The 13,609-nt window shown below is 34.8% G+C and overlaps 1 protein-coding gene across 1 annotated transcript in view; it reads right to left on the reverse strand.

Annotated features, from left to right (window-relative positions):
* Positions 1–13,609, reverse strand: part of LOC122568370 (gamma-aminobutyric acid receptor alpha-like) — a 106,959-nt gene that overhangs the window by 48,917 nt on the left and 44,433 nt on the right. The window contains exons 3-5 of the mRNA XM_043728046.1: positions 10,713–10,860; positions 4,220–4,412; positions 3,170–3,390 (exon numbers count right to left, since the gene is read on the reverse strand). Of these exons, the coding sequence (XP_043583981.1) occupies positions 3,170–3,390; positions 4,220–4,412; positions 10,713–10,819 (521 nt within the window). The 5' untranslated portion in view covers positions 10,820–10,860. The remainder of the gene's footprint in view (positions 1–3,169; positions 3,391–4,219; positions 4,413–10,712; positions 10,861–13,609) is intronic.

The following is a 13,609-nucleotide window of genomic DNA, read 5'->3' on the forward strand; positions in this document are numbered from 1 at the left end:
TTTTAGGGGCACTACAAACATCACCAAGATTTATTGAATTATCGATTAAATTTATCAATTCCTTGTTAAAAAGTAACAAAATATTATTGCGTCGTAATTTTTCAATTCTACTGATTCGTATAAAATGTTTCATTGAATCATAGTAAACATATTATTGGAATATTAAAAGAAATGGTATTCTTTGAGTTTGCGTGCGTGATGTTTTCATCATATCTGATAAACATCGAAATCGTAAGAACACTCAAACTCGTTTATAACGTGTAAACGATCTCGAATTCTTAAAATTATATGAAAATATATTCTTATCCGGGAGAGCCTTTTTGTATCAGGTGGATAGAAAGATGCAGTTTGATATCCATGTAAATCAATTACACGTATAATAAAATAGTTACACGTGTACGCCTGTACAACATTAATTATAAAATTCAAACGGCCTGGAATTTATCCACTTCTCTTTATTGAATTTATCCATATAGGAAACGCGTGTTTCATAAATATGTTTCACACAATGTTTTATGAGATTGTGCACAGCTTTAAATTAATAATTATTCCTGTTTCAACAATAATCGTAAGGAACATTCAAATAAACGTATTCTATTCTGGTTAGAGAAGATGAATATCATTCAAAGAGGGAAAGTTCATATTTCAATTTTCAAGGGAGTTGCCTCTGGGAACTTCTGTCAAGAATCTAAAAGAACGTTTCGTGTAACGCTTTATTCGAATCATTTCGCTCTAGAACTAACAACATTGACGCAAATCAAGGTGGTAATCTCGAGTCCTTTGTCTCTCGGTCACCGTACACAAAAGATGATAGTTCCGAGAAGGACGATGCACTTTTTGAAAGAACAAGCCGTGCCCGACGCGTGATTCTTAGGGAAGCCAAAGAGATGTGCATGTACGTACGTGTGCAGAGGCACCTTGAGCTCAAGGGTTAATTCTGGTCTGCACAATAGAGCCGATCCAGAAGACTAGGTCAAGAGAAAGGGAATGGGTTAACAAAGGGGAAATGTACATCGCTTGATCCTCTCCCTTTCCCTCTTTTTCTCCCCGCTCCTCACTCTGTTTCTTTGTTTGTTTTCTCTGCTTTTCTCTTGTAGCAGATGTGTATTTCTATCGGTCCCTTGTATGGACAATTTGAAATAGCTGGATCGTTGAACATTTTCGTGAATGAAACAGAGAAAGTATTAACACTAATCTTACCCAGGCTCGGTCAAATGACCGGTTTTAAAATTTAATTTAAAATTGTACGTTCATTGTTATCTCTTTTGTTCATCTAAGTTCATGTAAATTCTTATATTAACAAAAATTGAAAAATTGATTAATCGGATAAGAATTTACATAAAGTTAGACGAATGAAAGAAATAACGATGAATGTAGAATTTAAATTTAAATTTTGTAACTGGTCATATGATCGGCTTTGGTAAGCTTAGTGTTAAGCGTTGTATTACATTTTGTCGATGACAAAACGAACTTTCGAAACAAAACGAAACGTTCTCAGATAATAACTGACCGTGTAAACTCGACCGCAATGGATAGTTTGTACGATCGATTGCGATATAGTTTCAAGTATAATCTCGAGAATGTAGCGCACCATTCGAATTATTAGATAATAAAAATTCGTTATTTTGTAACATTATGAATTCTGGGACAGATAATGTAATCAATTGAATAAATCAATAAATCGTTAACTATTAATTTCTACAGTTGCTAACATGATTTCACTTAAAACTACAGAGATATAATCTAAATAATGACTTCGATAGATCGATAAAATATTATTACTAATAACGGATAAATCTTTGTACCATTGATCTAAGATCGATGATCTAGAATAAATTGTTATTGAATTCTAAAAATCTATAAATCTAAAAATCTCATTGCATTTTCTTCAAAATTCAGAATTAAAAACTTTAAACGATGCGCAGACTTTTTATATCGAGAAACGAACTTTAAAATCACCGTCACGCTAAGAAGGAATTTTGTCATATCGTCCACTAACATCGTTTTACGTACTTGAACGTATACTCCTTTTTCTCTATTTAATTCATATCCTTCAATGCGTCAGATGAATAAACACTCGTTTTTCGCGAAGAAACTCGGGAGAATTTTATGTGGGTGATTGAATTCGAGACAGTTTTTGAACTCGATCCAGAAACGTTTGACTAGGAGAGAATTTATCATTCGCTCTCAAACGATGGTCAAACATTTTTCCAGTGTAGACACGATAGAGTCGTTTAACATAAACGCAAGTCAAGGCGGCCAGCTGGAACCGCTGCATCATGCTCGATCAAGCGAAGGACGATCACGAAACGGACGTAACGCAATAAAACAGAAAACTTGCACAATCCCCATAAACTTCACGGACTGACTGCAGTTGATTGAAAGATATTGCAAGATACCTCAGCGTACCACGTTATTTCGCACGTTCATATTAGATATATATGTTTCTTGCCCTATTTGACTTTCTTCCCTATTTATTCTTTAATCGTTACGTTCGGGAATATACTTTTTTACTTTATCATTTAATCGTAAAATTTACGTTTAACAAACCTCCTATTTTATTCTTTAATCATTACGTTTCATTTACAGGGTTTTCTGTTAGTTACGTCTCATTTAATACGTCTGATTTTCGTCAAACGATTTGCATATAATCACGATCCCTTTTTCTTCTTTTTTTTCAATGAAAGGAGTTGTCATTATACAAAGGTAAAGTTTTAGCGAACTTGTAATCGAAACTTTTTCTACGCAGAATATCTGCTTCGTTCGTTATGATAAAAGAAACTCGCGTGTTAAAATCTTCTAAAAGCGAAGCATTTTTATACGAATCTGCCAAATTAAAAATGTCAGTTTCTGTCTGTCGATGGTAAAGAAAGTCTTGACATTGGGCTCTCAGCCTCGAGAAACTGGAATTCTGTGTCTCTCTGAGCAAAACATTTCTAATCTGCGTTCTGGTAGAAAAATTTTAATTTTAGCATTTCAGGATTAAAACGCATACAAGTACTATATTAAAATTAGTATGCATGATAAGAAATTTTTAGGGGATTGAAATCATCTTTGAAGATCCAAAATTCGAGGACAATGAGAAGCAACCGTCGGCAATAAATATTAAAAATTATGCAAAATATTGTAAATTATAGAAAAATATAAATCGTGTAAAATATTCACTTACCTTGAACTATACAGCACTCTGCCGTCTTGATAGAGCCTGACGAACTTATTAGGGCTGGTTATCGTGTGTAAATAACTGTGCTTTCCATTGTAAAAGTACGTATCCGGCTTCCAGATTCTTGCCAGCATCGATATACTGAGCGCCAGAGTTTCTTTGCCACCTTGAAAAGCCAAACGTCGATCCACCCACGACTGCCGAAAGTAGCAATCCATTGAATATGTCTGCGCAGAGATTTCGTTCTTCTTACTCTTGTAAATTCGTATTCGATAAAACTTTTTAACCAACGAGATCCTCTTCTTTACCATTATAGTATTCCACGATAATAATACATTATCCAATAGAAGTATTGGCGCAAAAACTTCGTGTATAATTCGAGCAAATAAGTTTTGCACTTGGTTTCGATAAATCGGAAATAATCTCATTCCTTTATATATATATATATAAATGCTTTGGCAGATAAGTCTTAGAGTGACGAAATAAAGCGAACCACAAGATACAGTTATATTTAGACAGATAGTAAAATAAGGTTTAATTTTAAGAAATGCATTAAGCGTTATTTACCAAATGTCCAGCTGGACAAATTGTAAAGTACAAATTAAATAATAATGGAAGAAAGAAAAAACATTAAGCTATAGAAAGAGAATATATCAAGCGCGTATATATTCAAGAAAGATCGTGAAAGACATAAGCCTCGACATCATAAAGAAATACAATAAAATACAACAATCTCATTCTTCCTTATTAATATTTAACAAAATACTAATTCTATAAAAATACACTAACCTTTGTTTCTTTTTATTTTTTCATTTCTTTAATTAATTCACGAACTGTCTATGCATACGTGTAATGCTTACATTCGTATGTGTAATGCGCACATTCTGCAAATAGAAACTCACAAAACTGCTTCTACTCCTATCGAATCATGTAACGAATGAAATCGAATTTGTACCACGATGAATGAGATCTCAGGCAATTGTGTATGGCTATCTATCAAGTAGCCAGGCTGCTGCTGCTGCTGAGAGAAACAAAGGGAAACAAAGAGATACGAACCATATCGACTTCGGAAATCGGACCCATACTGCGCACCATGATGTCGACCTCAACCGTGGCTGGTGGACCACCGAAGTCTGGTCTGACGCTGTTGTCGTAACCGCGAAGAAGATTGTCCAGTAGCTCGCTGATGTTGCTGTGATTGTTGCTCTGCGTCCTCTGCCTCGTGGACGCTTTCGCTCCAGTAGCCGCTCTGAAACATTTTTCAAAACGATCGGTCTATACATCAGTAAAAAGTGCGTGATTTTAAGAGAATCAAATAGGACAAGTAGAGGTAATTCAGAGAAAGAAATTTTGTAAAGTGGATTGATTTTTTCTCTTTAAGAGCGATTTAAAAAATTAAAAATCTTATACGAAAAGAGCTATCTTATCTAACTCATTTCTAACTAATTAACCAACTACTGATTTCTGAAATGCTGAATAAATATGATTAACAGGGCAAAAATGCACATAATATGTACAGGTTGTCCAGACGTTTTAAAAACGCCATAGACACGCGTCTTTTGCAGTATGCGTTATCGAAATACAAACTTAAAAATTCCATGCGCCGCTGGCATTGCCGAAACACGTTTCCCAATGTTCACGTTTCGAAAACAGCCAGTTAGTTCGGAGCAGTCGCTTTAATTTCTTATATCGTCCTATCGAATTTAAAAGTTTTTATCTCAGTGGCGGATGGTGTAAAAGACGCAAGATCGCAGTGTTTTGAAAACGTCTGAATGTGAAGTATTAAAAATGTCAGGTATTAAGTTGTCTCAAAATTTTCTTTCGTTTTACACGAAAATAATAGATGCACAACATTTTTTGTTTTATATTATTTTACTGAATTATGTATGATCCATTTTGTTCTATCGGAACAATTCAATAAAATGGATAATTAGATAATTCAATAATATAATATAGAACAAAAAATGTTGTGTACCTGTTATTTCTTTATGAAACGAAAGAAACTTTTGGGACAACCTAATATAATGAAAAATGGAGGAATCTATTTAACAATTTCAATGTTATCTCTGCCGCTAAGTATTTATTTGCATTACAATATTTGGTGGATGAAACTGTATTTAAAATCAATTTCTTTAGTCATACTCATGAAAATATAAAAATGCATTGAAATCCACAGTCCAGTTATCGCACACATGTAACAAATCCGCGAATCGTTAACTGATATTCCTCGAGGTCACTAATAGCCCAAGGAGTTTCGATTACTCCATCAATTTTAGCATATACAGAGGCCTGGCTATTTATCGAGTTCGCATCGTTGCAAACTAGCAACTACTTGGAATATCGTGGTTTTGAAGCTCGAACGTGTTATAACGCCTATAAGAGAAAAACAAGGAATGTCCATTTTTAGTTGTAGATTTTACTCTGTAGAAAGTACTTTACCGATGACTACTAAGATTACAGAATCATCGGACCCGAAATTATTGTAAAATAAAAATGTTCACGTTGGATGATACCAAATATTCAGTATGTTAATTAATTCGCTAGAACAAAGAATATTCCTTCTCTCCCTACTTTCACTATACTTTTTATTTATTCACTATAATTGTTAGTATTTATGGAAATTCATATTTTTCATAAATTCATTGAACACTCTTGCTTTGCTGATGTGTTAAAATATTAAAACTTGATTTACTCGATGCAACTATTTTATACCATTCTTCGTTCATTCTTTTAATCTTTCGAATGTTATAAATTTTCGATTCACTCGCAAATTCGTGTGTGTTAGCGCATAAGCTTTTGTAAACGCATTACAAAACAAGTCTTTGCAAAGCACGTGCTAGGTCGTTTTGGTTTCCGTATCCTCTACATTTGAAAGTATCGAGGACATTTGGTCGTACCATAGTGTTAGCTGTTATCGCAAACTAAAGTTGCTTTGTACCACACGGCTATTGCGAAAGGGATCGTCGGAGAGGAGTGAGAGATGCAAAGGGACGGATAGAAGGAAAAGTATAGCAATGTAGAGAGTATTTGTAAATTTTTGAAACAGTTTGTAGCTGAATTTTGATACGATTAGGATTAAATCAGATGGATTTAATTTATATTAATAATTTTTAATGGTTGATAAATACATAGAAAAGTAATAAGAGTAACGGAAAAGATATTTCAGCTACTTGAAGTTTAACAATATTTATCCTTGTTATTTATCTTCTTAGTGTTATTTGAATATTTAAATATTTGAGAAATTGCCCAACGATATATATGATTTTATAAACTCTCTAATTTGTAGTATTTTAGAGAACTTTTTATGCCAATGACTGAATGTGTACCCACGTTACAAATCTCTGATTCATCCTACGAATCGAAACGCTTTTTTACCGAGTCTACTTTGATCAGTGAACTGAAAATTCTCCAGCGTGACCCCCTTCCCCTGTGAAACATCATATTTGTTCTCCCTTCGACTTTAGCTGTGAAATAGCAAAATTACTTCCACGTATACCCGTGCAAAACATCGTATTGTCATTCACCTTTTTGAAAAAAGACACCAAAAAAGACTGAAAACGAAAAGAATCCACAGAAACGCAAACACATTCTCGGCCCACCTCAAACATTTTCTCTTTCTAGTTAAACTAATATACCTCAAGCGTTTCTCTCTCACTTTCTTCCCCCTATTTTCTTTTACCTTCACTCGGAAAGAGAATTTAAAAAAGTAAGAAGGTCACTAAACAGAGAAACAGTAAATTTGTTGAGCCTAAACATATTCTCTCTTTATGTAAATTAATAAATCTCGAGGGTTTCTCTCCTTCTCCTTTCTCTATTTCTTTTTTACTTTCACTCGGGAAAAAGCATAGAAAAAGAATTTTAAAGAAGTAAAAAGGATACTAAACAGAGAAACAGTAAATTTGTCCAGTCTAAACATTTCCTTTCTCTATGTAAATTAATAAATTTCGAGGGTATCTCTCCCTCTCTTCTCTCTATTTTTTGTTACCTTCACTCGGGAAAAAGCATAGAAAAAGAACTGTAAAAAAGTAAAAGAGACACTAGACAGAGAAATAGTAAATTTGTCGAGCCTAAACATTTTCTCTTCCTATGTAAATTAATAAATTTCTCTCTCTCTCTTCCCTCTTCTCTATTTTCTTTTATCCTTCTCGGAAAAAAAGAAAAAAATAGAAAAAGAATTGAAAAAAAAGATACAGAAGGGACACTAAACAGAAAAACAGTAAGCTTTTTGGCCCTGGTGCCTCATTTTTTTTTCTCGTGTTCAATGCCGTTTCGTTTATGTTTCACGGTACAAGCAGCACATGTGTACACGTGGCACAGTGTACACACTCGGGGGGTGGAAATTGGGACGAGGAAATTTCGCCAGGATAGAACGAAAATTGCGGCTGGATCGTTTTTAAACCGAAATAAAGCGGCATTTTAATGCCTGTCCGTTCTTTTAGGTCACGATGAAAACCAGCTGCTCGATCGGACACGTTGCTACTGTTACCCGTTACCATTCCCGTCTACTACTCTATTTTCCAGGATCTCCTATACTAGCGGTCCTCTTTGTTTGCTGACATCATACCTTTCGATCTCTCGATTCTTCTCGCCGCGTCTCTTCCGTACAGATCGATGCACCATGAACAACTTTTGCCTCGTGACGATATAAGCGGCGCATCGTCGAGATACACATGTAAGAGGCTTTGGATATGCTTATGTAAGGATTTACATATTGAAATTATTAAAAGACAGTTGACCTGTTTGCGAGGGAAATAAGAATCCGAGTGATGCTTTCCAAGGAACGTTCTTTCTTTCATATAGCTGATTAACTTCCTCCTCGACCCCTTGCTAGTCTTTTATGTAAATACCAAGGCGAATTCTCTTTGTGGATCGACGAGAATTTTTCGCTTCTTCCGGAGACAGCAAAATTTCTTGCCAATTACAGATCTATGATGAAAATCGATGTTTCGTCGCTCGATTCGTACAAGTCAGCAGCACTTCGCTGTTGAGAAAATTAAATCTCTACTCGTTCGTTTCGACAAATGCTGGAATTTGAAAACTGAACGAAAGTTTCTCGAAATATTTGGAAGGAGTGAAGGAGTTTGTTCTTGAATGACCGTGTCGTACGCTTCAAGAGACTACGATGAATGATATATATATACAAGATACAAAGGAGTAGAAAAATAAAACAAATTCTTGTACGAATGGAAGGAACTTTTTGGCGCGATTACAAAAAATTTGTGCACCGGATTTAGACCGTGTGTAGATCACGTCAGATTTATGTAAATTCTTTCACAAATATTTTTGGACGGGCATATTCTGAAGTTCACTATAGTTATATGATTTACAATTATGATTTGTATATGAGTTATATAAAGGTCATAGGTCCTTTACACCTTCGTGAACAGAGAATTACGATTAATTTACTCGATCGATAGTCATTTACTTAATTATTCCTTCTTTATACGTCGTCCAAGATAATTGCATTTATATGAGAAAATCAATATTGTTGCAAGAAAAAATTATTTTACATATGTCTTCACGCCACTTTAGAACGATCAGAGCATACATCGAACGAGATATGATGTTTTCGAAATTCTAAATTAAATTGTTCGCATGATGAAACGAGGAAATGGACAATTATGAGAATAACGCCAAGAAATGGAGTGTTATTCAGCGACTGCCTCGAATTGGGTTAATTGTCTGACAAGAGGGTTCAAATCAAACAGGATTCCAACGATCTGCATTACGACGCTCATCCAACTTCGAATATTCCATCGTTGCATTCACGGTTTCTCGTCGAACGGACACTGGAAAATACATCCTGAGCTGAGAACTTGACCCATCACATAAGATCAATCGTACGACTTGATCATATTGTACTTAAGTGTCTCTGTTATCAGATGATTTGACGTATCATTTTTATTAGTCTAAATATTTCTATGATATCTGTAATTTCATTTTAATGATTTACGACGAGACGCGACGCTTTGATACAAGAAATTGACTTTGCTTTGATTATTACCGATGATGGAATACGTTAATGCAATTTTTGTTAACATATGTCTTCCTGTTATTAATCTGATTTTGTTCTAATCGTTTATTTATTATTCTCATTTATTTTCTTTGTATTATTGCGTAAACAATTTTTTTTTTTAGATAAGGCAAAGTTATGTGATGTTATTTTGCTTTTCTTTAGTATAGTAAATCGAATATATAGTTAATGCAGTGTTAAACTGTCTTTCTACGCTTTCGTTAAGATGCTTTTATTTATATTTATAAGATTACAATTATAAGATTTGTAGCGGCTCATAGCCGTAAAGAAAGGTCCAGGTTGTGTTGGCCACGTGATCTGCGAAACGACGTCCAAGACTAAGGCGTCGTAAAAGAAAAAACCCTGGCTAGGACGTCGTAAAGGAATAAACTCTAGGAATTACAAAAATGCGCAAGAGCCTTCGATACGATTCTAATCGAAAACTCTAAGATCCTTAATAGATGCACCTTGGTATGTTACCAATGAAACAATACATCGCGACCTTAAGGTACCCACGGTTAAAGAAGAAATATCCAAATTCAGTAATAGATATAACATAAGCGTTAACAACCACCAAAACCCATTAGTTACTTAATTACTTGACACGACGGATCATATTCGCAGACTAAAAAGACATTACCCTCTAGATTTAAACATTAGATTCAGCTAGAATCAAACAGACGATAATCTCCTATTATACATGATATAGTACCACGCCAGAATAATTTACTTATAATTCTCAATGAGAATTGATTGTAAAATTTTTCCAAATAAAAAGAAAAAAAAGGCCTTCGATAATAAAAGAAAAAAACTGTTTCCCTATCCAGAAAGAAAACTTTCTCTTTCGACATACGTTGCGAGTGGTAAGTGAAATTTAATCGACGGCGAGCAAATGAAGAACGGTACCAGTACGGACCAGGTAACGCGCACGAATAAGATTGTCAAGTCCGGCTCAGTATATTCATAAACTCGTTGTTCGATCAATCCGCGGAGTATTTCTTTGATAGAGGCGAACGTTAGTGCCACATTAAGGCATCGTTTCCGTAAATCGCGAGTGTTCGAAATGGTAAGGGCCAACGAGGAAGTGCGTGCGACGAACGCCGCGGTCAGCGTAGATTTCCGCGCACCGCAATTCGTAACGTATGTTTCTGACTGACTTCTGTGACTAACAGTTTCGAGCTTTTCTCGTTTCCCTTTATATAGGTTGCCCTCGAAAGAGAAAGTTTTCTTTCGGGGTTAGGGAAACGGTTCTTTTTATTATCGACAGCCCTTGCGCATTTTTATAAGTTTCAGGGTTTTTCTTTTACGACGTTCTAGTTTCTGACATCGTTTCGCAGGTCATGTAGCCAACACATGCGCTTAATTTCACCAAATGTCCAAATTGGACAAATTGTGAATGTAAATTATTAAATAAAAAAAAAACATGCGCTTGAACCTTGAACCTTTCTTAACGGTCATGGACCGCTGTAGATTTTTCTAATTATATTTATATTTTTAATTATAAGATTTCTTAAAAATAATTTAAAAAGTACTTACAGGAAAGATGCGTAGGAGGTGATCAAGTTGGCGAGGGCCAGTAGGACTCGCTGCTTCATGATGTCTTGGGACCGATCCTCCCTCGCAATGCGTCCTAATTCATTCATCAATTCGATTAAAACGCCTAGCGTTCGGATACCTTCTATTTCTGAAATAAGATATTCAGAAGAACAACGGTTAGTGTTTCAACAAAAATGTATTGTTCAAAGTGATGCTATAATATCAAAAGTACGATGGATAATATAACAAAATATAACAAATAATCGGCGATTATTTCGTTTTTTCCTTTTTTTTTTAATAGAGACTATAACTAGTCTAAGTTCTTTTTATTCTAAGATATAATTACGATATTCAAACATTACAAATTTATAGTTTGTTTAAAACAACTATGTTTTCCTTTAAATATTTTTAAAAGCAAGATATTCTGCTTGATATTTTTACTTCTTCCATTTTACATCTAAATAAAGAACAAAAGATCTTTTTTCCCTGTAGTTCTATCAATCTATCTATTTAATCATTTGTTTCTTTCCAAACACATTGCCCGTAATAATGTAGCGTATAAGTAATTTAACCTTTTTAATATAGCGACACAATTTATACAATAACCCAATGGTTTATGATATACGAATATTTATACAGAATGGCGTTATCCTGTAAAGTAGTTTTACAGAGAACTGCTCGAATTAGAGAGGAACAATTTTTGCTAGCGAACAGTCGAATCGAATCCGTTTCGAGAGTCCATTCGATCGGTTATTCCGGGTAGAACGTCGATGGTGAAACTTCGTCGAGTGTGCCGCTGATGGTGATTCATTCATCGACGAGTGAAAATAAAATTCAAAATTATTCCGGTTTTATTACGCGGCAAATGGCGCAGGCGAACAGAAGAAGAGAGAAGAAAAAAAAGAGGCAAATTCATGGCGGAAGTTCGTTAAACATTCGATGAATGATATTTTAACGACGGAAGCTCTCTCTGGGGAGGACTGGAAAAAAATTATCTTTTTAATGATTTGAAAAATTCAGGTTTGGGAATACAGTAAAAAATAGACCAAAGGATTAGCAACGATAACGAATCAAAGTTCTAGATTGTAATAACTTTGCTATAGAACGATCGAAATACATACGTTGAATAATAATTTAATACTAATTTTAAGAAGATCATAAATACTGAAAATTTTATTTACGAAGTCGATCATACAGGAAGCAAATCATTGGAATTTCGTTTTACAATTTGTAATGTTAAAAGACAAAATTCCGTGATATAAATTGATCGGAAAAATTGCAAATGTTATGTTACTAATTATTTCCACTAATAATTTATAATTTACAATTTTCAATCCTACCTATGACTACGCGATAACTAATTGTAATCGATAACTGTATCTCATCTGTAACGACTGTTTATTCTTCTGAAATAGATATCATAAACGAAAAACCTTGGACAAACGTACAACATTACGCTAAGTATTTTACAATCAACCAATCATCTCTTGGTCCTCTCTAAATCCTTCAACGACACGCAATTTGCTTAAAGAACCTCGAATCGTCGTATTTTCTTCGATCAATGAAATTCGCCGTTCAAGCTGTGCATCGAACAATGATTCCGCATCACGCTTGAGTACGTGCATTCACGTCCTGTGGAGAACGTTTCAATTACGAGGTTGATCGGCGATAATTAATACTATTCTGTAACCGCGACCCAAAGGACGGACGTGCGGGTGCAGCCAATTGACGGATGCAGAAAGGAATTAGCGAATTAATTCATCCGTTCTTCCTTTGTGGTCATCGTGGATATCGTTTCCACCGTTGAAACTCGGTCGGAGCTCTAGTCAACGGAGAATACAAAACGGTTGAAAACGGTCTTTGCGATGGCGTTCACGTTGGAAAACGAACAGGCCGCAAATTCCAGTAAACATGCCTCGACTGGTAAACACGTCGTCCTACGAGAGTACACACGCGAGTGCGAAAGCAACACTGGGGGAAAGGTACTTCCGAGGGTGCGTTTGACTTGCAATTTAGCTCACCGCGACATTCGTCGATAATTAGGTCACTTCACGTTCAACCTTTCGTCCTAGCCATTTTCCAAAATTCTAGAATGTAGTAGATCTATCGTTATATGAACACCCGTTGTGTGAATGTTTTGTTATATAAACGTTCTGTTAGTTCAACGTTCTATTATTTAGACGTTACGTTATATGAACGTTCTGTTACATGAAAGTTCTGTTAGTTGAACTTTTTTATTATTAGAACGTTTTATTACGTGAACATTGTAATAGTTAAACGTTCTACTATATGAACCTTCTGCTTTATGAACATTCTGTTAGTTGAATGTTCTATTATACGAACGTTTTGTTAGTAAAATGTTCTGTTATATGGAGGTTATATTACATGAACGTCCTGTTCGTTGAACTTTTTTATTACTAGAACGTTTTATTGTGTGAACATTCTGCTAGTTGAACGTTCTACTATATGAACCTTCTACTTTATGAACGTTTTATTATACGAACGTTTTGTTAATTAAACGTTCTATTATATGGAGGTTATGATATATGAACGTTCTGTTAGTTAAACCTTCTGTTATATGAATTCATAAAAATTTAAGTTTAAAAGATAACAGCAATATGGTAGCACGTGACTAATTGATCATGAAAAAACTGAAAAAACCAAGGAAACACCAAAGAGAGTACATGGCAAACTTTTGTTGCATGAAGTAACAGAAGAAAATAAGGAAGTAGACTCGTGCGAAAATGATATAGACGAAGTCATTGTAGTGTCATATAGAATAGTAGAATACAACGATTGTGATAAATTTACCATGGTAACGCTTCTCGTAGATCACCTAAATTCCGCACCATTGAACTTCTTTCTTTGCGGAGTAAAAGATATCGTTCAGACTTTGG

This window comes from Bombus pyrosoma, linkage group LG6 (assembly GCF_014825855.1).
Source record: "Bombus pyrosoma isolate SC7728 linkage group LG6, ASM1482585v1, whole genome shotgun sequence".
Taxonomy (NCBI): Eukaryota; Metazoa; Arthropoda; class Insecta; order Hymenoptera; family Apidae; genus Bombus; species Bombus pyrosoma.